Source organism: Galeopterus variegatus, unplaced genomic scaffold, assembly GCF_000696425.1.
Source record: "Galeopterus variegatus unplaced genomic scaffold, G_variegatus-3.0.2 Scaffold1803, whole genome shotgun sequence".
In the NCBI taxonomy this organism is placed as follows: domain Eukaryota; kingdom Metazoa; phylum Chordata; class Mammalia; order Dermoptera; family Cynocephalidae; genus Galeopterus; species Galeopterus variegatus.
Genome location: NW_007727914.1, coordinates 200933 through 227996, shown reverse-complemented (window position 1 = coordinate 227996; position 27064 = coordinate 200933). Strand labels below are relative to the sequence as shown.

The following is a 27064-nucleotide window of genomic DNA, read 5'->3' as shown; positions in this document are numbered from 1 at the left end:
GACTTTGTAGTAACTTAACTTGTCCAAAACTCTTAACTCTCCAAATCCCTTATTATTTTGATTCTGTGTATTTTATCTCATCTATTTCCCACCCCCACCCCCAGCTTTGTAAGTCCATCCAATCCCAAGCATAGTAGCTTATTATTCCTACCCTTAGGGTAAAGACTTAAAAAGTCTTAGCACATTATCTGTGGAGCTCATTCTGCCTGCATCTTCTCTCCTTTTTTGATCACATAGGCAGCCTCTATTCCATCTTTTGCATGTGCACATAATCCAAATGACTTTTTAAGATTTCTCTAGTTCAATAATGGTTTCGATTTTTTTAATGGCTTCTAGAGAGCAGTGTCTTGGCACACAATGCTAGAAGATGTAGTTTTACAATAGAAAATATTCACCTTGATTTTACGTTATCTTCACTGATACTATTTAGCAAATTCTGCAGAACTGGGGAATAAAAGTGCTATCAGTTTGTAAATGAATGTGATAATGACTTTTTTAGTATCCCAGCTGATCTTTAGCAAAAGCATTCGTGTGTGAATACTATTTATTTCTCTTCTTTCTTTATTAGCTTATGGAGTTATCACTTTTAACATTTATCTTCATAAACACATATGTCCACTGACTTCTCTGAAGCTTATTTAGCAAATTATTGTATTTGTTCTGAGCCACAGATGATAAAAGTATGATGTAACACAGCACATACATGCAGGGTGTTAGAAATAAAGCAAAAGGTTAAATTATAAATCAGATAAAATTTCATCTGAATAAACAATGCCTTGTAAATCAGAGTTTTTGTTTTTGTTTTTGTTTTAACTTTCCTCATGAATGTAATGTTTCTGGCAATTTATCAAGCTGCAAGTTGGAAAAAAGAAACACATCAAAGGTCAAGTTGCTCATAAAAGCATTTCTGAAATGTCAGAAACAATTATACTGGAGAGAAGAATAAACTCCCAAAGAAATTAAATATCCATTTATGAAAAGTTGTCTCTGTGCTGTGATTTCATTTCCCGAAGTCATACTGTTGATGATTTCCAAATTGTAATATGCTACATAGAATTGATACATTTTAAGAATAGATTATGTTCTGAAAGAACAGGAGAATGTATTTTGGAAAATGCTCTAGTATAAAGATATAGGTAAAATATAAGCTTATTTATTTTATCAGGTTTTACAAATTGCCTAGATGCTTGTGCCTGGAAATTATCGTGTTATGATGGAGAGAACATAAACTCTGGAGTCCAGGAATATGGGCTTGAAATCCTGCCTCTGCCACTAGATAGATGGTGACATTAGGCAAGGGGAAAACAACTCTTAGAATCCCCTATTTCAAATGCTGTAAAATGTGATTTTAAAAAAAAATTATGTTAAATGAAAGAAGCCAGGCACAGAATGAGAAATACCACATATTCTCACTCATATGTGGGAGCTAAAAATTAATTATTAGTTAATTATTTAAAATAATAAGGTGAACTGGTAAAATAAGAAAGTAGAATTGTGGTCACTAGAGACAGAAAAGGGGAGGGAGAGGGGAATAGTGAGAGGCTTGTTGATGGATACAAAATTACAGCTAGATAGGAAAAATTAGTTCTATTGTACATTCGGCTCAGGAATCCATAATTAACAATGATTTATTGCATGTTATCAAACGACTGGAAGACAAGAGAGCAAATGTTCACATCACAGAGAAATAATTAAGTTTTGCAATGATGAATATGTTAATTACACTGATTAGATCATCACACATTGTATACATGTATTGAAATATAACTTTATACTCCATAAATATGTGCAATCAATGTTTCCATTAAAAATTAAAACGAAAAAAATTTTCGTATTGGATTGCTATAATGATTGACTACTTGGACACAGTAGGTATTCAAAAGTGTTATTTCTTTTCCCTTCATCCCTGGATATAATAATCAGTGTGTGTGTAACTAACAGATTTTTAAACAAGAAAGCAACATGGTGAAAGAAATATGTTATGATATTTTACCTGGAATTTCAATCATAGGCAGATTTAGATCGAGCAGAAATTTGAGTCTCTTGAGTTCAATTGCATAGGTTTTTTGTTTTCTTTTAAAATTATTATAAGAACAATGGGTATTAAGATAAAAAAAACTTATAAAGAAATGGTTGATTACACCCAGGGGTTTTATTTATAATATTTAACACAGAGTATTCACTTATCAAGGCATAAGCACTGACCAATGGGAACTGATGCCTTGACCAATTGATTCTGTCTTTAAAAATCAATATGCCTTTATCTATACAAGCCAGCACACACAATATATCAGCACCATATTTACATCATAAAGTTGTATGAAATCTTAAGCCTAATCCACCTACATTTCAATTTTAGAGAATGTTTATTCTCTCCTATAAGATCAAAATTACCACTAATGTATATCTATACTTGTTTTTAGATTTTAGGTCAAATTATATTAAATATTTATTGACATAAATCTCTCTCTGTGTGTGTATCTTCAGATCAGCAATTGTATTTTATTGATTAATGATTAAATAGTCCTCCCAACACTTATAAACTGGATGATTTTACCCCCAAATGTTCCTATTAGGACACCACTACAAAACTTCATTACTTTGTCTGTTCATAGATGGCCATGAGAAAAAAAAAAAAAAAAAAGATTATCAAGCTGAAACTGAGTAGCTTAATTAGGGTACATAAAGAAGACAGGAGATGATTAAGGATTTGACTGGGGAAACGGAAGACATTACTTTGTCTGTTCATAGATGGCCATGAGAAAAAAAAAAAAAAAAAGAGTCCAGTCTGCTTTACTTATATCTCTTTAAAATACTTACAGTATAGCTTTAACTCAGGGCTTGAAATGAGCAACAAAAAAGAGTTGAGATAAATTAGAATGGTACAATGAGCCCATATTATTTCATTTTAATTAAATAAGTGTATATAAATTGAAGTTAGAAATATGACTATGAGAATTTGTTTTGAACCATTAACCCTTCCTTTCCCTCATGTTAGTTAATTGGAATCAGTAGACAGAATAGTTCCCAAATACTGGTGTAATGAAATCATGTAGTGATCTTTTGAAAATGAATAATCCTAAGATCTTGTTCTGTCTATCCAGTTGAATAGTGCTCTGATGAGTCTTGAAGACAGGAATATTTAGAACTCCCACCCCCAACCCCATCCTATCAGATTTGAAATGAGAGCTACAATAATTTTACTATCTTGTGCAGGATTCTTTTTCTCATTGTCCTTTAATTTTGACATATTTTGACTAGTTCCTGAGTTCTATTTTGGTCCATCTCAAACTAACCAACTCTTCCTTTATCAGTACAGATAAGAATGTTTTATAGAACTGTCAGCCTTGCTTTCTACAAATACTCATTAATCATGGTTTGGTTTGTTTTGATTTTAACAGATACTTTCTATCTTAATTGCTGAGCTGATGATGCTCTTTCTCTGTTGGCGACATAGATTTTTGTTACAAATTCTTGTGATTGTTATTAACTCTGAGATGGCCCTGAACAACTTTTTATAACTGTTGATGAAATGGGCTTGGAGTTTTTAACACATCTGTGGTTTCCAATGTGGAAGAGAACAACTTCCAGACTGATTAATAGGAGAACACTTCCCCCATTACTGAAATTTCATTTTCCCTAGGATTCTTTTCTTCTGATTTCCTAGCAGACATTCCACTTTTACTAGGAAGATTAAAGGGACAGACTGTGACATACTCAGCTGTAACTCTTAGCCTAGTCTTTCTGGTTCAAATCTTTCAGTGTTTCTACTTGGGGGTCATTGGAGAAAAGAGTGGAAGGTCTTGGAAAAGTTTAATGGCAATGATTAATTCTTTGGGTTAGTTTCTGCTTCAAAGCTTTCCCACATAGACGAATCTCGTACATTTATGCTGCTCTCTCTTCCTGATTTCCAGTTACTTAGCTTCTCTTTCTTCAAAATACTGCTCAAATTTCACTGATTTAAAAATGTTTTCCTTTATGAACTGTACCATCTTGAATCATTCACTCCATCAATTCACAATTTCTATCAGTAAGCCAAAATTTTACACTCTGCTTATTGGTGCATGGTTTTTAGTAATGCACATAATATTTCCAAGTCATTTGGCAAAATTCCAAAGTCAAATACAGGTCTATTTAAATTTTTTCCTAATTTTTCCATTATTCCATAAACTTCTTTGCACACTGTGATTTTGTAATAACTGTCTGTGGAATAAGTGGGATAAGTATGCTTTCTATTTTTGTGAATATGAAAGAGATCCCAAAAAGTAGGAGGGCAGAAAAAGAGGTGGTAATTATTGTTTTAAGCAAAAAAATTACCAATTGAAATTGGCTTTTAACCTAACCCTAAAAGGTTAATAAGAACACAGAGTCATTCATCCTTTTCTAGGCTATGGGGTCCACTGAGACTTGTCTTGTTGCAAATATAATAACAGCATGGAAAATGGACTTGCTAAACAAGGTATGTCAAGTGAGGGTAGATGGTGGAATTTTATTTTATTTTATTTTTATTTTTTTTTTTTCCTTTTTTGTCTTTTTTCGTGTCTGGCAACGGATCGCAACCCTCAGTGTTGCGCCCGTACCAGGCCGGGACTGGCAACGGGATCGCAACCCTCAGTGTTGCGCCCGCACCTCGCTCAGCCAGTGAGCGGGAACCAGTCTGTATGTGGGATCCGAACCCTCGGCGGGAGCGCCGTCGCGCTCTCAAGCGGCGCACTACAGCAGTGCACCACTGGGCCGGCCCAGATGGTGGAATTTTAAAAACACAACAGACACAAATGAATGCTTGATCAGCAGAACTACAGGGAATCATTAGAGGGTGTAATGTAGTCACAGCAGTGTGGCTGGCAAACTGGTTGGTTGATAATTTGCAGACAGATTGGAAGTGTGAGACAGATTGGAAGTGTGAGAATCCCTCACAGAATGAATGTGAGGTAACCAAGAGCTTTAAAAAAAGGAAAAGAAAAAGAAAAAACGCTATTCCAAAGTCCCTCACCCACATAGAGCCTTACAAGGTTTCATAAGGGACTGCCTGCAGTAGAACCTACAAAGTTACCTTACTGTGATGGGAGATGGAGCTGGAGAGATCAACACAGGGGTTGTATTTCACCAAAGAGTAAATGGAATTCTATTGAAGCACTTGATGTACCATCTATTTAAAGTTAAATTAATTAAGCCAATAGATTGTAATAAATGTGACCATTTTGGTGATTGTATTGATTAACTCTTCAAAATGTCTGTAATATATAATTTCTCTCATTTAGTAGCACAGTTTCTCTCATTTGATATTGTAATATAGTTCGGTGTAACCACATCATAGCACTTCCAGGAAAAGCTTTTTTTTCCCTATCTAGAATATACCTGGGAAGCTTGATGACTGGAATTAGTTGTGTGCAGCTGTTTAACTTACAGTTTTTAAAAGCTGATGTAAATTGTTTAGTCCATAGACAGAAAGGAGATTAAAGGAGCATTATAACATGACACACATCTTGGTATTTCTGCTGATCATTGTGAGGTGAATATTCTGTGGTAAAAGTCTCAGTCAAAATTTTTGATTGAGGCCCAAAAGATATTTACAACACAACTCTAAATAATTTTCAAAATATGGACTATCATATTTAGTAATCATAAGTACATAAATTAGCTTTTTCTGGGAATTCTATATTTTCTCACGACCTTAGCACTTTAGCAAAAAGAAAAATGGAAAACTAGTGAATGATCAAGCTTGTGCTATGAGTCTAGTGCAATAGTATTTACTAGCACCTTTCTGCAAGTTCACTTACAGGCAGAATTAGGGAAAAAAAGAGTAAGCACATTAATTCAAGTTGATCGGAATAAGGTGGTTTTCCGAAGGGAGCAGGTCCATTTGTATAATGGTATGGGAGGGATGGCCAGCTCTTCCACTGGCAGGAGATGATGAAAGGAGACATGGTACTATCATATTGGACAACATAACTGTGTGTCAGACACTGTGCTAGGCACGTCCTTAGATTTTTATCATTTGCTGTGCACAATACCATATGATAAGTACTATCCTATTGACTTCCATTTGAGGACTAGGAAACTAACTCTTAAAACAGTTAAATAATCTGCTCAAGGGCACATAGGTGGTAATTGTAAAGCCAGAACTTGAACCAGGGCAGTTTGACTTCTAGTTACTAAAAAGTAAATTTGGAGGATATAAAAATTAACATTCTAGGTAATTTCAAGTTCAGTAACAATTAAGAGGAATAGAGTCACAAGAAAGCACTATTCAGAAATGAAAATATGAAATAAACAAATCTCAGGAAAGAAAAATGAGTAAAACTTTGTTTAATCTCAGATAATGCCAGAGATAAAGTTATTATTTGTATTTTCTGGAGTTTCTAGGGTGCTTTCTATAAATGTGAGTCACTTCACTTTTTAATCACTGAAAATAAACAAAGCAAGATAGGCTGGGACTTTCAGGCAGACAAACAAAAGTATAGTAGAAAATGGCATAAGATGAAGTAGTACTTTTAGTTAAATGAACTTAAGAAAACACTTCTCATAACTTTATTCCAAAATATATGTGCTTGCAGTTGTACCCATAAAATATGGCACAATTAGAAAAGTGCCATGATAGTTGATGTTAAACAGGAGCAGAAGTCATGGGTCTCATGAAGAAACTTACAGAGTATAAACACACCCTTTTTTTCTGCCTAACCCCAAGTAAAATTTTTTACCAGAGTTATCAGGAAGGGAATTCATGGTTGTTGTAATAAAGAATTATTTGCCAAATGCTCTGCTCACTAAGTGGACAATTTATATCGTGTATGTCTTAAATTCAGTTAAACAAGGGCCGGCCCGGTGGCGCACTGGATAGTGCGCCGCTTGGGAAGCGCGGCGGCGCTCCCGCCCGAGGGTTCGGATCCCACATACAGACCGGTTCCCGCTCACTGGCTGAGCGAGGCGCGGGAGCAACACCGAGGGTTGCAATCCCGTTGCCGGTCCCCGGTCCGGTACGGGGGCAACACTGAGGGTTGCGATCCATTGCCGGACACGGAAAAAGACAAAAGACAAAAAAAAAAAAAACACAAAATTCAGTTAAACAAGACAGTACAAAGTTATGGATTTACAAGAAGTCATGTTATCTACTACACATTGTTAGAACGGGTTCTATCTCAAGAATGAAATAAAGACTCTATAATTAACTACATGAAGGCCTATTTTGGGACCCAAAGGCAGCATTTTACCTCAGGGTCACCTGACTCATTTTGCTAGGGTCATGAAGAAATGAAAACTTGGACACATACCTAAGATAACAAAACACAAAAGAGGTGACAGAGAAGAGAACAAGTGGGAACATGGGACAATAAAAGACAAACTTATTAAGTATGAAGAGAGTTCTGAAGAAGATGGTGAAAAAAAGAAAAAACCTGAAAATAATTCTATCATAACACGAAGACTCTAGATTACTTATAGATATTTAAAAGTCATTAAGTAAATGCATAGTTGGAAAAAAGGGAAATATAAGGTGAGGCTAAAGATAATATTCACATTATAGATTTGAACATAAAGGGTTTTTCCAAAGTAAAAATTGCACCAAAGTTAAACAAGCAAAGCAGAATGTATTTGAAACCAGTACAGTAGAGACTGAACCCAACTCAGTGGAAACAAAAGGCAGAAACGTTTTTAAGTGCTGGGGTGAGCTAATGGAAAAAGTACTAAAGAACATTTTCTGGAGGGTGATCACTGGTATGTGCCAAGCACATTGAGTTATTCCTGAGATTGCAAGTGCTTTTCTCTGTGGTTAAGCCATCTGTGTTTGCTAATTGGTGCCTATGGAAGTTAGCCACCCTCCCTCCTACAGAGACTGGGAGATCAGGCCACTATCTTCCTCTGTATTAACATTTCAAAGAGATGGTTCCCAGCTCCTTGAGAGAGACAGTTCCTGGGTTGTATAACTGGCACAAGGCTAGCAGATGAACATCAATTTCAAAAGGTCAAAGAAAGAATTTACAATTACAAGTTTTCTAAAATAAATGCTCTAAGAAAAAGGAAGTGAGGGGCCTATGGTCAGCAGGAAACCCCTCTAAAGTTTAGTCACAGGGAAGTGAATAAGGCCATCTTGGTCAGATTCTAGTAAACCAATAATTGGAAATATATATACACCAGTGGGTTTTCAGTAAAGCAACGTATATCCTGGGATTTCAGGTCTTCCAACAAACACTTAGTGTAAAACTCCAAAGTGACAGTAACTGAACCAAGAACTTCAGATGTAAAGATATTGAATAAAACAAACTCTCTGGCCAGAAGGTTCTCATAGGCTAATGGAATAAAGGTGAGTAAATAGTCAATTTGAAAAAGTTTTAAAAGTGATGTGTCTGCAATGCTGTGCGAGTGCAGAAGATAGAGCACCACTTCATCTGGGGAATTTGAGAACATCAAAAAAGGTTCACAGTGGAAGAAAACCCAGTCCTAAAGAATGACTTAGCAAGCAAATGGGGCCACCAGGCATGGAGAGCAATGTATGCAAGATGGCAGAGGAGTGGGAACATAGCATGTCACATCATAGAAAAGCTGATAACTTTCTGTGGAGAGAATATAGGGAAAACATGAAGAAATTGCACAAGGCAGGGGTTTTTTATGCTCTGGTAAAAAATTTGGTCATTTGGCTAATATATATTAAGACTGTAATGTTCAGATTCGAATTTTAGAAACACACCCTTGGGGTCAGAATCAATGATGGGCTGCAGGAGAAATGTGATCCAACAGAAGCCCAGAAAAATGTGTACAGTGGACTCCAAGAGAACATGCATTCTAGATTGAACAAAGCAGACTCAGTACCTGGATAAGAGCCGAGAGAGTGTAGGGATTAAAAATGACTTGTAAACTTCACACTTAAGGTGAAGAGATGTGCAGCTTCTTTTCAAGAAGAGGAATGGAGAAGAGTTACCAGGTTCAGTTCATGGGTCTTAGACTTCAGTAAACTGAGAGTTCTCCTGGACCTACACACCTTACGGTTGTTAGAGAGTTCAGATAAGACAGTTACATGAAGGTGTTTTCTAGAAAGGTCCATGCAAATATGAGAATCCATTCTTTTCCACACTAATTCTTTTTTGAACTTTTATTTATTATCAGTAAATAAGTAAATATGTAAATAAAGACTCTCACTATCAAAAGTCAACATGAATTTTTAAGACAATTTCTGAAGAACACAAAAGACATCAGAAACTCAATAATTCTCGGAGCTGCTGTAGAGTTTGTAGAGGTTTGGCAAGAGAAAACAAATCCCAAAATTACAGTACCAAACATTCTCTAAATAGTGTGCTTTTTATTTTGGCTCTGTACTTGGTTTCTTTCTGCTTTAATTTCTCATTTCTGCTGACCCCCATTTCAACTCCATTATATTAATGAGTTTTGATTTTGCAGTGGAGATGCCTTGCACATAGTACTACTGTGACTATTAAAATCAACCATAAAAGCTACACATTTCTATGATTAAAAAAAAATCAGAATAATTCAAGAGGCGTTTAGGGAACGGTGCTAAACAACATATATAAGCTTTGCATTAAAATACAATTAATTATATGTTTAATGTATTAACTTTTGCATTCTTGACTCAGCTCCTAAACTACAAATGGCTTGAAAAAACATGGTTTATCTTTTATATTTTATTTAACTTCTAGCCCATTAAAATGCAATAAACTTTTAGTATATACTTTAACTAAGGAAAAAAAGTCTACCTTTTGATTTCAATTCTCATTTTATGTTATTTCTATGGAAATGTTCATGAATTTTTAGTGTAATTACCTCAAGCAGATGTTTAGTTCTCTTTTCCTGATCATAGGAGATACTGTAGAATGAAAACTGACAGTTTAGAAGAGTTCATGAAAGAATTTGGTGGTGTTCATAAAAATAGACCAAACAAGGGGAAATTTGGGGGTTACATTAAAGATATCAATATATGTGCTTGTTATTAAAATGATGAATTATAAAAACATACTTTAAAAATTATATTTGTGAAGGAAGAGAAGTTAAATGGCGGGACACCAATTTAAACATTTAAAACTCATTTTGAGTTCACAAAAATAAATAAACCCAAGCATTTTTATTTCTCAACCTCTTTCATAGAGTGTCACAAACAAGTTTAAACTAGGTATGCTTCAGTTAAGCCTTTCAAGTAAGGAGTAAATTGTAAATGTAGACAATGGTTTATTCATTTAGTTCTGTGTTATATATTTCATGTAAGATGTACTTTTTGCAGATTTGGTTAAAATGCTTAGAGCTTCATGAGTGCAAAAATCAAGCTATATAAATGCAAAGCAGTCATTTAAAACTATTCATGTTAGTAAATGTATGTCCCCAAAGATAGTATATTTATTTCTGAAAGGCAAGCATGAGAAGGATTCTAAGTGTTTATGACATCATGATCAAAAATCTAGCTAAGAAATTGTCCTCAGAGAGAATAAAGAAGGAAAACAAGTTGCACTGGTCTGTGCCTGCACCAGTTTCAGAACCACATCAGTCACAGTAGTGATCATCGGTTTAACAGGACATGCACTCAGATAATCAGTCTCAAATGGCTCTATAGTGGGGACATCTGGTGGTTGAGTATGTCCTAACTCTAGGGCAGTTGACATGGAAAAGTGGAAATTCCAAATTGTTAAGCTGCAAAATTTCCATTTATCTTTATGAAAGACTATCAATTAACCTGACATGGTATTTGGATATGTGCATGTTTAACTTACTCCTGTATATTCTCTGAAGTCATGTCACGCAAAACCATTCTTATCTAATCACAATAAAGTTTATCAATCAGAAACACATTTTAATGTGAGGAAGAGGGATAAAATTAATTTCTGCTACTCATAAGACCTTATTTCTAGGGTCATTTCTTAAAAGTAACAGCCTCAGAAAGTGGCTGAAGTAGACAAGTTATAGAGTTACCTATGATAGCTGCAGACCCAACATTTTATTTATTTATTTGTGATTCCTGGTGTTTCCCAAATGACTTATGCCTGGAATGCTGGAAATTTAGCTTAAAAAGAGCACAGATCCTAACAGTTTCAATTAGCTGAGTTGATTAAAACATTTATTGAAAGTGAAATCAGAAATTTGAGTGATGGCATATTCTCACAGATCCATTGATGTTTCAGTGGCTGTGAGCCAAAATATATAACCCTGGACATTTCAACAATGTAACTCTTTGTATTTGCAGCAGTGTGTGGCTGGCACCACGCATTGCTGTGTTGAGAAACAACTTGAGAGTGCCCTTTCATGACTTCTTTATAGGCAAAGCTTATCCATTATAATCTGCCTTGGCATCTCAAGTTCTCCCTACTATGTACCAGTTAAAAAGTAGATTAGGGGGGGCCGGCCCGGTGGCGCACTGCTACAGTGCGCCGCTTGGGAGCGCGGTAGCATTCCCGCCAAGGGTTCGGATCCCACATACAGACCGGTTCCTGCTCACTGGCTGAGCGAGGTGCGGCGCAACACCAAGGGTTGCGATCCCGTTGCCAGTCCGGTCTGGTACAGGCGCGACACTGAGGGTTGCGATCCGTTGCCAGACACGAAAAAAGACAAAAAGGAAAAAAAAAAAAAAAAGTAGATTAGGGAATTGGTTAGAACTCAGTTCAAATCTGTGCTTCTTTAGCCAAACTTCTATTTGGAGACAGGTAAATGAAATTGAGTCTCGGTGTCCTTTAAAGTAAAATATAGATATTAATACCTATGTCAGAAGATGACTGTGAGAATTAGCTGAGATGATGTGTACAACATTCACAGCACAGTGCCTGGCAAAGGATGGGTATTCGGTAACTCTTCATTGAATGAATGTTTTCAGCCACATATACTATGTATGAAGAGAAATGTAAAGGTAAGTCCCACAGAGAAGTAATAATACTAGGTATGAAACCCAGATGAATTCATCTTATACAGGTTTTCTTTCAAGAGGAAGACTGGTTCTAATCAAACCAGAAGACAGCAAACACAAAAAATCTTTGAGCAATATTTCTTAGATTTTATGTGCCTACAAATCACCTGAGGATCTTTTTAAAATGCAAGTTGCGTTTCACCATGTGGGATTTGAGAGGCTGCATTTCTAGCAAACTCCAGATGATGATGCATATGCTGCCTGTGTATTGAGTACAATTCAGCAAGGCCCTAGAAAGCTTGGATGTATGCCCATTTAAGAAATACTGTAGCTAGACATTATCTACACCAACATTTCCTAGCACACCAGGTTAAAATTAACTTATTCATTGATTCACTTAACAAAAAATGATTTGGTGCCTACTATGCGTTAGACACTGTTCAAGATTCTAAGTACATATATAGAGATAAGAAAAAGACTGGTAAGGATCATTAACCCTCATTTAGTCTAGTGGTAAGGCCAGGAAATAAATATGTAAACAATTTATTAAAGTAGGTTCTTTATTATACGGTTTTAAATAGCTAATAGAGAGGATTTTTAATGTTCCAAAACAAAGAAATGAATGTTGAGGTGATGGATATGCAAATTTGTCCCGACCCGCGGGATATTCAACGCAGACCCTGGAGGGGGGAGTGGGAATTGGATGGGACAAGAGACACGAGAAATTGAGACAAGACAGTATTCTGATCAAGTCTCGTTTATTGATTCTTAGGTTACATCTTATATAGGAGAAGGCAGGCATGCTGCAAAGGGTCTGGAATGTAAAGATATGATAATATCTTGAGGAGAGACAAAGACAGGACATTCAAAGTAAAGGTTGCCACCCAGAATGTTTATGGTTAAACAGTTTCTAGAGAAGGATAAAAGGTCACTTGCAAATTAACTTGCATAGCCAGGAGCAATCAGTTTCTGGCATAAAGATTTCGAGGCAGTTATGTAAAGCATGGCCATCTGAGCAGATTGTCAAGGAGAAGCGGTCTCACAAGAAGGGGTGTGGAGCTTCAGGCCCCCAACACAAATTACCCTGATAAGATCATTGCACATTAAACACGTATATCCAAATATCACAATGTACTCCTTAAATATAAACAATTATTATGTGTGTGTGTCAATTAAGAAAAAGTGAATGTAATAAAATGGAACAAAAATAAAGTGGGTTCTAGTGGTGATTAATACTATAATGAAAATAAACCAAAGTTACCATGAGAATGTGCGTGGTCAATAAAGGCTTCCCTAGGAAAGAGAAATTTGAACTGAAACCTGAATGCTGAGAAACAGTCTGCTGTATGAAGACCTGAAATTTTCATTCAAAGTGAAAAAAAGTGCAAAACCCCTGGAGCAACGAGGAGCTTGGTTCGTAGGAGGAAAGGAGAAAATGCCATTGTGGCTAGAACCTAATGTTTTCAAAGTGAATGTGAGACAGTGGTGGCAAAGGGCCAGAGAGGTAGAGAGGGACAAGATCACACTTGGGAAAATGTGGAAGTGCAGAAACCACTCAAAAATCATCAGGGAAGTCTTAGAAGTTGGATCAGCTCCACAGAGGATTAAGGTATGCTATGTGTGTGGAAGGAGTGTGCCTACAGGAAAATATACCTGGCTAAGCAGAACAAGATGAGTGAAAAAGAGCTAAAATAATGTATGTGACTCAACTTTTAAAGAGTAACTTATAAAGTGAAAATTATACCTCCCTTTGGTGTGCACTACAACAAACAGAAATATGTCACTTTATGCCACGCAAGCTATTCTAACAGCACACTAGTAGCAAATTCTCAATTGCTGCAGAATGAACGATTGGGTAACTATTATAGAAGACATAAAATTTTAATTCTTGTTTACTACAGGCTGTAGCCCAAACTTTCCTTGCTTTCCACAGAGTATTGGAAACAAAAGTGAGAGTGAGGAGATGGTACAATAAAAGATTGCAGTGAAGGAAATAAGATATATGCAAACCACCCTTGCACTAAGAAAAAGCATAGTAGAAAAAAGTCATCATTATTATGTAAATTGTAAATTATTAAATGCTTTATACTGTGAAGATTTTTGTGGTCTACCTACCTACCTATATATCTACTATCTATCTATTATATTGTTTTATTGGGCTATATGCCAAACCATAAAGCCAATAAAAGCAGAATTTGAAAGAGATCCCACAGATCACAGTAACTAGCAAACAATGAATGATACAATGTTGATTCAATTGTAATTTTAATGAGCCTCCCCTACTCACTAGTGAGGAGGTCTAATGATTTAAGTCCTAATGAAAGAGTGGCTATTAACATGTAAGTGCATCCCAATTGACTTTGATTTTTTCTACTGATTAAAGGACTCGCACACTAGTAGCTATTATCATGTTACAGCATTTTCAATTGACTTCTGGTTTTCTGTCTTGTTTTTCAAATATATGAATGAAGGAAAGCACATGAAAATGATGCTCCTAACCCTTTAGCAGTGAGAAACAGCTTGGAGTTCTCTGTCCAACAGCATAAGAAATGGCACAGTTAGTCACCTTTTCTTACCTGCACACCTAATGCAGGGCACACAGTTTTGGTATATTCATTACAAAATTATGGTTATATTGTGTGGCAAAATAGAAATAATTTCTACTTGTTTTTATATTATTTCATTCTGTCCCATTGGCCTCATTAGTGCCCTATATGTTACAAAGAAAAACTTTAGACAAATTAAATTCAACAGAATTTAATTGAGCAAAGAATGATTCTTGAGTCAGGCAGTCTCCAGAACCAGAACAGGTTCAGAGTGAATCTGGGACTGCCTTACAGACAGAAAAAAGAAAGTGACAGAAAACAAAATGTGGTACAGAAACAGCTGGGTTGGTTACAGCTAGGGTTTTGCCTTATTTGAACACAGTTTGAACACTTGGCTGCTTGTAATTAGATGAGACTTGGCTACCTATTACAAGAGTAGGTGACAGTCTGTTTGTACATCACATTAGGTTACAGTTCACTATGTCTAAGGAAAGCTTTAGGACAAACTTAATTTAACATATGTTAACCAACTAAGTCACAGAGTTCAGATTTTTCTTATGCTCTGTTTCAGTCATTTACTTATAATTCTTTTAATTTATCTTTGACGTTTATTAACAGCAACATTATTTTCTTTCTCATTGGCCTTTTGTATATCTCGTTTCACTCATTCAACAAATACTAAGTGAGTGTCAATTTTTTGCCAATCTCGGGAGCTTCAAGGACAAAGAGAGGGAGGGGAGTGGGATGAGGCTGGGAAGGGAAGCAAGAGCCAGGCCATTTGAGGTCTTGTAAAGTTTTTTTTTTTTTGTCTTTTGTCTTTTTTCCATGTCCGGCAACGGATCGCAACCCTCAGTGTTGCCCCCGTACCTGACTGGGGACTGGCAACGGGATTGCAAACCTCGGCGTTGCTCCCGCGCCTCGCTCAGCCAGTGAGCGGGAACCGGTCCGTATGTGGGATCCGAACCCTCGGGCGGGAGNAGGGTTGCGATCCGTTGCCAGACACGAAAAAAGACAAAAAGGAAAAAAAAAAAAAAAAGTAGATTAGGGAATTGGTTAGAACTCAGTTCAAATCTGTGCTTCTTTAGCCAAACTTCTATTTGGAGACAGGTAAATGAAATTGAGTCTCGGTGTCCTTTAAAGTAAAATATAGATATTAATACCTATGTCAGAAGATGACTGTGAGAATTAGCTGAGATGATGTGTACAACATTCACAGCACAGTGCCTGGCAAAGGATGGGTATTCGGTAACTCTTCATTGAATGAATGTTTTCAGCCACATATACTATGTATGAAGAGAAATGTAAAGGTAAGTCCCACAGAGAAGTAATAATACTAGGTATGAAACCCAGATGAATTCATCTTATACAGGTTTTCTTTCAAGAGGAAGACTGGTTCTAATCAAACCAGAAGACAGCAAACACAAAAAATCTTTGAGCAATATTTCTTAGATTTTATGTGCCTACAAATCACCTGAGGATCTTTTTAAAATGCAAGTTGCGTTTCACCATGTGGGATTTGAGAGGCTGCATTTCTAGCAAACTCCAGATGATGATGCATATGCTGCCTGTGTATTGAGTACAATTCAGCAAGGCCCTAGAAAGCTTGGATGTATGCCCATTTAAGAAATACTGTAGCTAGACATTATCTACACCAACATTTCCTAGCACACCAGGTTAAAATTAACTTATTCATTGATTCACTTAACAAAAAATGATTTGGTGCCTACTATGCGTTAGACACTGTTCAAGATTCTAAGTACATATATAGAGATAAGAAAAAGACTGGTAAGGATCATTAACCCTCATTTAGTCTAGTGGTAAGGCCAGGAAATAAATATGTAAACAATTTATTAAAGTAGGTTCTTTATTATACGGTTTTAAATAGCTAATAGAGAGGATTTTTAATGTTCCAAAACAAAGAAATGAATGTTGAGGTGATGGATATGCAAATTTGTCCCGACCCGCGGGATATTCAACGCAGACCCTGGAGGGGGGAGTGGGAATTGGATGGGACAAGAGACACGAGAAATTGAGACAAGACAGTATTCTGATCAAGTCTCGTTTATTGATTCTTAGGTTACATCTTATATAGGAGAAGGCAGGCATGCTGCAAAGGGTCTGGAATGTAAAGATATGATAATATCTTGAGGAGAGACAAAGACAGGACATTCAAAGTAAAGGTTGCCACCCAGAATGTTTATGGTTAAACAGTTTCTAGAGAAGGATAAAAGGTCACTTGCAAATTAACTTGCATAGCCAGGAGCAATCAGTTTCTGGCATAAAGATTTCGAGGCAGTTATCATGTAAAGCACGGCCATCTGAGCAGATTGTCAAGGAGAAGCGGTCTCACAAGAAGGGGTGTGGAGCTTCAGGCCCCCAACAATTAGAAAGACTCACAGAACTCACTGAAGCTTATTATATGAATGGTTATACTTATTACAGAGAAAGGATACATTAAACATCAGCCAACGGAAGAAACACAAAGGGCAGAATCTGGGAGGAAGCTCAAAGCAAAGTTTCCTTCATTCTCAAGATGCATTATCCTCCTTCCATAGACTAAGACAATACACACAGAGTATTTCCAATCTGAGAAGCTCACCAGTATCCAAAGTGTTTATTGAGGGCTTATTATATATGCATGATCAATTGACTTAGTGTCCGTAAGGTTCAAGGCACTCTCCAGAACCTCCTTCCCAGAGGTTGGACTAATAGCACGAGACCCCAGGGGACAGTAGGAGTCACCTTGTTAGCATAAACTACCAGCTGTGGTCCACAGTTTTTCGTATAACTTCGTATAATGTATGCTATACGAAGTTATTACGCATGGCCATCTGAGCAGATTGTCAAGGAGAAGCGGTCTCACAAGAAGGGGTGTGGAGCTTCAGGCCCCCAACACAAATTACCCTGATAAGATCATTGCACATTAAACACGTATATCCAAATATCACAATGTACTCCTTAAATATAAACAATTATTATGTGTGTGTGTCAATTAAGAAAAAGTGAATGTAATAAAATGGAACAAAAATAAAGTGGGTTCTAGTGGTGATTAATACTATAATGAAAATAAACCAAAGTTACCATGAGAATGTGCGTGGTCAATAAAGGCTTCCCTAGGAAAGAGAAATTTGAACTGAAACCTGAATGCTGAGAAACAGTCTGCTGTATGAAGACCTGAAATTTTCATTCAAAGTGAAAAAAAGTGCAAAACCCCTGGAGCAACGAGGAGCTTGGTTCGTAGGAGGAAAGGAGAAAATGCCATTGTGGCTAGAACCTAATGTTTTCAAAGTGAATGTGAGACAGTGGTGGCAAAGGGCCAGAGAGGTAGAGAGGGACAAGATCACACTTGGGAAAATGTGGAAGTGCAGAAACCACTCAAAAATCATCAGGGAAGTCTTAGAAGTTGGATCAGCTCCACAGAGGATTAAGGTATGCTATGTGTGTGGAAGGAGTGTGCCTACAGGAAAATATACCTGGCTAAGCAGAACAAGATGAGTGAAAAAGAGCTAAAATAATGTATGTGACTCAACTTTTAAAGAGTAACTTATAAAGTGAAAATTATACCTCCCTTTGGTGTGCACTACAACAAACAGAAATATGTCACTTTATGCCACGCAAGCTATTCTAACAGCACACTAGTAGCAAATTCTCAATTGCTGCAGAATGAACGATTGGGTAACTATTATAGAAGACATAAAATTTTAATTCTTGTTTACTACAGGCTGTAGCCCAAACTTTCCTTGCTTTCCACAGAGTATTGGAAACAAAAGTGAGAGTGAGGAGATGGTACAATAAAAGATTGCAGTGAAGGAAATAAGATATATGCAAACCACCCTTGCACTAAGAAAAAGCATAGTAGAAAAAAGTCATCATTATTATGTAAATTGTAAATTATTAAATGCTTTATACTGTGAAGATTTTTGTGGTCTACCTACCTACCTATATATCTACTATCTATCTATTATATTGTTTTATTGGGCTATATGCCAAACCATAAAGCCAATAAAAGCAGAATTTGAAAGAGATCCCACAGATCACAGTAACTAGCAAACAATGAATGATACAATGTTGATTCAATTGTAATTTTAATGAGCCTCCCCTACTCACTAGTGAGGAGGTCTAATGATTTAAGTCCTAATGAAAGAGTGGCTATTAACATGTAAGTGCATCCCAATTGACTTTGATTTTTTCTACTGATTAAAGGACTCGCACACTAGTAGCTATTATCATGTTACAGCATTTTCAATTGACTTCTGGTTTTCTGTCTTGTTTTTCAAATATATGAATGAAGGAAAGCACATGAAAATGATGCTCCTAACCCTTTAGCAGTGAGAAACAGCTTGGAGTTCTCTGTCCAACAGCATAAGAAATGGCACAGTTAGTCACCTTTTCTTACCTGCACACCTAATGCAGGGCACACAGTTTTGGTATATTCATTACAAAATTATGGTTATATTGTGTGGCAAAATAGAAATAATTTCTACTTGTTTTTATATTATTTCATTCTGTCCCATTGGCCTCATTAGTGCCCTATATGTTACAAAGAAAAACTTTAGACAAATTAAATTCAACAGAATTTAATTGAGCAAAGAATGATTCTTGAGTCAGGCAGTCTCCAGAACCAGAACAGGTTCAGAGTGAATCTGGGACTGCCTTACAGACAGAAAAAAGAAAGTGACAGAAAACAAAATGTGGTACAGAAACAGCTGGGTTGGTTACAGCTAGGGTTTTGCCTTATTTGAACACAGTTTGAACACTTGGCTGCTTGTAATTAGATGAGACTTGGCTACCTATTACAAGAGTAGGTGACAGTCTGTTTGTACATCACATTAGGTTACAGTTCACTATGTCTAAGGAAAGCTTTAGGACAAACTTAATTTAACATATGTTAACCAACTAAGTCACAGAGTTCAGATTTTTCTTATGCTCTGTTTCAGTCATTTACTTATAATTCTTTTAATTTATCTTTGACGTTTATTAACAGCAACATTATTTTCTTTCTCATTGGCCTTTTGTATATCTCGTTTCACTCATTCAACAAATACTAAGTGAGTGTCAATTTTTTGCCAATCTCGGGAGCTTCAAGGACAAAGAGAGGGAGGGGAGTGGGATGAGGCTGGGAAGGGAAGCAAGAGCCAGGCCATTTGAGGTCTTGTAAAGTTTTTTTTTTTTTGTCTTTTGTCTTTTTTCCATGTCCGGCAACGGATCGCAACCCTCAGTGTTGCCCCCGTACCTGACTTTACAGCACGGTATTTCCTTACTGTTTAGGCTAATTTTAGTCAGTTTTGTAACTTGTAGCTGAAGGCATCCCATTCAATTGATTAGTATTACCTTCTTATGTTATAGATGAGAATAATGCAACCCAGACATGTTGCCAGTTTTTCACAAAAGCAATACAAAAGCACCCACTTTAAAAAATCCGATAACTTCGTATAATGTATGCTATACGAAGTTATTACGGGAGCGCCGCCGCGCTTCCGAAGCGGCGCACTATCCAGTGCGCCACCGGGCCGGCCCATTCTTGTAAACTTTTAAGAATTCTGGTCTTTATCTTAAGAGCAATAGGAAGTTAGTAGAGGGTACTAAGCACTGGGATGACACTGTCTTACTTCTGCCATTTGTTTGTCTTGTCTTGTTTCCCTCTCTCTCTCAATGTGACCACCTTAAACATGGTTTTATAGTGCTATCCTATCATTTACATTTCCTGGCTATTTCCAACTAACTTTTTTATGAAAAAAAAAGTGCCTATAGTACAAGAATAACTTGTGTAGGAGATACAAGAGAGTTTGTGAATAGAGATACCTATGAGTTTTCATGAGAAAACATATAATACATGCAACAGACAGTCATTATTTATGAGCAAATCATGGCTCATCTCCAATAAAGAAAGAGAGGAACATATCTCATTGATGATTCTTGTTGCAGTTGATAGTAAAAGTATTAAAAATCACTAATGAGCAGGTATCTAGAGCATAAAAGCACTTTCAGCAATATGTTTGATCTATACACCTGTGCTTCTGATAATAAAAGGGGTGTGTGTGCGTGCACATGTGCATCTGTGTGCATTGTATATATACTTGTTCCTGGCATTCTTTTAATATCCGGCTATAATAGGCAATCCCTCTTTTGGCTTTGTTTTTATCTAAGAACAAAAAGAAAATAATCTAATTTTTCTGGGTGCCCATCTGGTCTCAATTGCTCATTTCACGTTGATTTAACAATGATAGATTGTTGGTGATCATATCTTTCCCAGGAGAAGAAGTTGACAGACAGCTGTGCAGAGATGCCATCTTCCCCATCCCTGTGGCCTGTGATGCCCCATGCCCCAAAGACTGTGTGCTCAGCATGTGGTCTACATGGTCCTCCTGCTCACACACCTGCTCAGGGAAGACCACAGAAGGGAAACAGATCCGAGCCCGGTCCATTCTGGCCTATGCGGGTGAAGAAGGTAAGTCACCAGCTTCTGAAAGGACTTAGGTTCCTTTCGGAAGTTGGTCTGCATTTCTTTGTGTTGCCTGTATCAGATGATATTCTATGAAAATCAACTACCAGAAATCCAGCAATTCAAGGAGATGTAATATCTGTTGATGTATTGGGCAGTTTGAGTCTGTTCTCCAAAATTAATCTTAAAAATGAATATTTAATAAAGAAAAAGAGACTTTTGAAACTGAGCTCATTTTGCTTTTTCTCCCCCTATCCCCAGTAATTCAAGTTCTCTCTATTCCAAAGTATTAAACCTGTGAAGAGGTCTAAAAATTGCTCCCAAATTCCAGATGTTTTATCATTTTTGTCTATTTCAGTAGTCGGTTTTTCCCTTTGAAATCACTTTCTATCTTCTTTTTTCTAGGTATGTATATCTGATATTAAAATTTATTTAAAATTAACACCAGTATGGCTATTGCTTGACTGAAAATTACATAGGGTTTCTACCATTCAGGACTCTGAACATAGGTTCTAAGACCCAGAAGTCTCATAAGTAGACCCAGAAGTCTCATAAGTAGATTGTATTTGTTTTTTTTAAATATGTTGCTCCTAAATCACTTCACCCTATTGAATGAATAAAGCATGTTTGTCACATATTCGTACCTCACTTCCAAGCTTTACTGCCAATAAATACAAGGCTCCTGGTAATTGTCTCTCAAGCTGATATTCAAATGCTAATTTGGCCTCTGTGTAACTGGGTGGCATGATGTCATACTTAATCCTGTCATTCTGGAAAATAACACAAGTAAGGAAAGCATAGAAGTAAATCAAGTTCTTTCACATTAAGGGATGTTCTTTCTCAAGAATATAAATGTATGTTATTTAAACATTATCAAACTATATGATTCTTCGTTCACATTTAGCACTGATAAATAATGATTTCTATTTGTAATAAGCATGCATTTCTATGTATCCTCCCAAATAATAAATTCGAGGGGATATTTGTGTTTTCTATACCTTTTTTATTTTTCAATTTATGAAGTACTTTAGTGATAGAAATCTGATAGTATTTTCATTTAGTCAAACTTTCTGTGTATGTAATAACTATACAAACAGACAACTACCTCAGCCTTAACACATGAGTATTACGTGAGTGAAAAATTTCACATATTAAAAAATTCAATCTATGGAAAAATTTAGAATTTCCTTTATAGTGTTCAAAAACTTTTTCCTATAATTTTCATGTAAACTTAACTATTTGCTACCATAAAAGGTATGCATTGAAACATAGATTTATTTAGAGAGAAAACTATATTCCTTGTGTTGTCAAGTAATAACTCTAACCTTGTGTAGATTATATTCAGACTTCAAACCCTATCAGCTCAGATTATGTCTAGGGCTTCATTAAAATTAGATCTGTAGTCACCCTGCTTCCTGTAAGTCCATTATACTCTGCAGACACTTGCTGCGTGACTAGTAATGAGTGACTCTTTGCCCCCTGAGTCACATGGCATGGATTTTGCCATGGTTGCAGAACTCACCAGATCATTATTTCTATAGACACGATGCATCACACCGAAAGGTCATGAAATGTTTTAAAGGCAGAAATTTATGATTGTTCTTTGATATGTATCATCCGCTTAATTTGAAAGGGTGGAACTTCGATAATTTTTAATTAAGTCTAGTAGCTGCATCATAAGCAACTTGCACTGGAAAATTATAGGTGTTTATATAGTAAATTATAAGGTCATAAATTCAAAACATAATTTTAAGTGGAAATCATAGAGGAAATTCTTAATGGGGAATCTGCAGCTATTTTTCTCTGTTAATAACATTTATAAAAACTGGTATAGTTATATGAAAAATGTAATAAAGAATTTCAAAACCTATTTATTTAATACCTATTATTTGCTGAACACTGAAATACATTTTCTTTTATTGAAAATAAGTCTTTCATAATTTTGAGATATACTTATTAAATGATTTAAAAACTATATCTGCAGCAAGTTTTAAAATGTTTCCCTGTCAGTTAGATAGCCTTTCATAATTCTACACAAAAATACGTCTTTCTATTATTTCTCAAGAACTGGTACTTTGTATGTGTCATAAATGTTCTTAATTTCCTATGGATCAGAAAATTACTGTGATAACTTTAAAGGAAAATACACATTAGGAAAATGGCATATGGAGTGTTGAGACATGAAATTACATGCTTTTCTGGTGAAATAAATTACAGGACAAGTCCATGTGCAATGTGTGTCTGGATTTATGAAATAAATGCTGCAACCTATACTTTTGTTTATCTTGGTCAGAACACCAGCATTAAACATTATATTGAATATTAAGTAGCCTCTTATAGTTAATAAGGATAGACTAGGTTGTGCTGCAGTAACAAACAGGCCACAAGTTCAGGAGTTTGAAAGAACAAAGTTTTCTTTATTTCTTCCCTGTGAGAATTTAGCTATAATGTAGGGTAACTCTCCAGGGAAGTCTGTCCTCTATGCAATGTCCCAGCATTACACCATCATATGAAGACCTGTTTCCATAATCTCCATGCAAGAGGAAAAAGCTACTTGGATAGAAAGAGAGATCTGCCTTTTCCTCTGTTTTCTGGAACCCCAGCAGATTGGATCATGCCTGCCCACGTTGACGGCGGATCTTTCCCACCTAGTTTACTCAGGCTCACATGTTAATCTCTTCTGGAAACACCTCACAGGCACACCCAAAAGTAATGCTTTACTAGATTTCTAGATATCCCTTAATCTAGTCAAGTTGACACCTAAAATTAACCATCACACCATTGCTAAGATATTATGACTTTTGTTGTTTTTCGTTTCTGTTAAATGAATGATAGAATAATAGAATGGCACTTCCTCTTCCTCATATTGTACATCCTTCTGTTCCCCTTCCTTTCCCATTCCTTCCCTTTCTTTCTTTCTAGTCTGTTTTTCCCCCTCTTCAACAATTTCATCCAATAAGCCATTAGGTGGAGCCTAGTAGTTGGGCATCTGTGCCAGCAGATGGGGGTCTGCAGTGGTCTAGAGTGGGTCGCCAGAGCCCAGCCTGGGTGAGAAGAGCATCCAAAGTGGGAAGAGGGGTGGCCTGGTGTGGAGTTTCAGAGTCACTGAGTAGGGTGAAAGGCAGGGTCAGATAGGTTGCATGAGAGGGTAGAAGAGTGACCCAGCATAGGATGTCAGTACAAGCAGGGTCAGGAGGGAATCCCAGCATTGAGGTAGCCAGCCCAGTGTGGGTGTCAGAGCCAGGCAAGGTTGAGGAGGGTTTCTGTACTGTGGGGTCTCCTAACCCCTAATGGGGTTTCAGAGCATGGGCAGAGTGATGAAGATATCCTGTAGGTGGAGCAATGGAGATGGCAGTGGGATATGGGAGGGTTAGGGTGGGGGGAAGGTGTGACCCAGTAAGTACATGTATTAAAAATAATAGGAGTCTCTATTGCTGGAGAAGGAAGTTACAAATACGTTAAGAAGGAAAACTGGATTAAACCCTGTTGTAATGTATTGGGATTAGAAGTTATTAATGTGAATTCATGGTATTCAATTTGTAAAGGTAAGTATAGAAATAAGTATGAGTGCAAATATGTATATAGATATATACATATTATGTACATATCAATCCATGTATATGCCACATTATATATATGCCCTATTCACTGGAAAGACCTGAGAGCGGCAAGACTCCAATAGTAGTATATGCAAACAGCATTCAGATCTTGGTTTCTAATACCATTCTCCAATGAAAGGAACCAGGTCTCCTTGGAGAAATGGCTCTTTCCAGGGCTGGATAGGAAAAGTACCAGTACACCTGGAGGATGTTGTGCCAGAAGGTAAAGAATAGGAGAGCATGTCAAATAGCCACAGAAGCCAGCCTGAGGGTCTCCCACTGACCACATTTGCAAATAATTGGGATGTCAAAATAATGATACTAGCAGATTACAATCCATTAAATAGAGAGGTAACTGTGTATCCATACTTGATAGAAATAAATAAATGAATAAGTAGAACATCTGATAAAAAGCATTATGTTTACATAGTCTCAAGTATTTCCCTAATGGAGAAGTTAGACAGCAAATTAAAATCTGTGTCCCTGATGTGATACAATGAGAACATGATATCGCTTCTGTGATAATTCTTTCAAAGATGCATATGTAGACTCTAATCATGGGGAAACATCAGTCATACCCTAACTGAAAGACATTGTGCAAAATAACCTTTAATCTTTCGAAGTGCCTAAGTTATGAGAATTAAGGAAAGACTAAAGAACTATTCCAAATTGAAGGAGAATAACAAACATACATCAGAATGCAACAGTTGATTCTGAACTAAATCCATTTACTGTAAAGAACATTTGGGGACAGCTGGCAAAATTGAATAAGGTCTGAGGATTAGATGGTAATAATATATCAATGTTTATATCTTGATTTCCTGATTTTGAGTATTGAATGTGCTTATGTGTTTGAGAATGTTCTTGATTACAGGAAATACACACTAAAGTATTTAGGATAATGGGCATTATTTCATCAACTTTTTCAAAATCATCCAAGGAAAAAAAATTATTGATGCTGTACTTTTAATTTTACTGTAACTTTGAGGTTGATTCAAAATTAAAACAAAAAAGAAAATATTAGAATAAAAACAATTTGGGCCAGCCCGGTGGCGCACTGGAGAGTGCGCCGCTTGGGAGCGCGGTGGCGCTCCCGCCGAGGGTTCGGATCCCATGTGGAGACCGGTTCCCGCTCACTGGCTGAGCGCGGTCCGGGCGCAACACCGAGGGTTGTGATCCTGTTACCGGTCAGTAAAAAAGACAAAAAGGAAAAAAAAAAAAAAAGAATAAAAACAATTTGTATATAATTGCTTTCCACACAATCCTGAGTAACATTTTATAACCTATTATCAGTAACACAAAAAAATTGTCATAAAATTCTTCTTATCGAAATGTTGTTATTTGGAAACCAAGTCACAAGTGGTAGCAACTGGGGATAGTATACTGCAGAAAATAAAAGTAATTCTCTTCACTTAAAAAAAAAATCTGTGTGTGTGTATCTTCCTAAGGCATGACTTGTGATTAAATAAAACTGGAAATTCACTTTTTAACATTGAATGATAAGGTAGGACTCTTCCTTGTACAGTGTAAACTGTAGTATTTATCCCAAAAACTACTTTTAAAGTTATGTTGGGAAGTTCTAAAAGGAAGAAATAAGTCTGGTATATATTTAATATAAATAGTAGTATGTTAAATTTGAACAAAAAGTTAAAATTTTTCTTAGATTTTTAGCTTTCTTAATTTTTTGAACCCATGTTGCAGATCCTCAACAAACTTTGTTTAAAGAGGAAAAAATTATTTTCAAAATGTTTTTCACTGAGTGTAATAACAACTTCTGTTAATTCCCATTATGTAATTATCCTACAGAACAACAAAAAAATGAGAATGTTTATTTTTGCAAAGTTCAAAGTGACCAGATATTATAACTTCATCAGCCAATTATTAATGTGCTTTTACACTTGCTTTATGCATGCAGAGAACAGATGCAAACTGAAATAGAATTAAGCCAATTTTTTCTCAAGTAATTAGTAGTCTTCAAAAATCATATTTTGCAATGTGAAACCTTGAGAAGAGGAATCTTTGTATTTTAACTTGTTGAGTTTTTGCAGCTAAATGGTTTAAATCCTTAGAGCCAGGGAGCACGTATATTTCCTCAAGGACTTTGAAGAACCCAGGATTCATTATATGTATATGTACACACACAGAACTCTGGTTTCTAAGTGGATACCACCACTTTTCCATCCTCCCACTGTTGACCTTGAAAGGGGAATTCTGCTTCAATTTGTTTGTACATGACCACCACGCAGGATTTATGCAGGCTCCACAGTGGGAAGTCTTCTACTTTCTTCAAAGAAAAAAGAGGGGATAGGGCTTTGCTGCAGCAAAACCTTCTGAGATATTCTGTAGATAATGCTCTTCCAATTCAGTTCCCCCAAAGCATATCCTTGCCAATGACCTTTCACCCCGCAGGGGTTTGCTATCAAAGGGATGTGGGCTGCAATACCAGGTAAAGTTAGAAGCACTTTAAAACTGTAACACACAGCACACCAATAGCCTCTTCATAACATGAGCCCAGTCCACTTCCATATCTTTGTTGCCAGTTACTTTCTGATGTGATTTCTATGCTCCAACCAACTGCATCAATATTGCTAATTCCCAAGGTCATCCCTTGCTGCATGCCTTTGCGTTTACTTATTTTTTCTTC

General features: G+C 36.4%; 1 protein-coding gene across 1 annotated transcript in view; it reads left to right on the top strand.

Moving 5' to 3' along the window:
- THSD7A (thrombospondin, type I, domain containing 7A) overlaps nucleotides 1–27064 on the top strand; it is a 210500-nt gene that overhangs the window by 89829 nt on the left and 93607 nt on the right. Inside the window, exon 6 of the mRNA XM_008579065.1 lies at nucleotides 20633–20827. Within this exon, the coding sequence (XP_008577287.1) occupies nucleotides 20633–20827 (195 nt within the window). The remainder of the gene's footprint in view (nucleotides 1–20632; nucleotides 20828–27064) is intronic.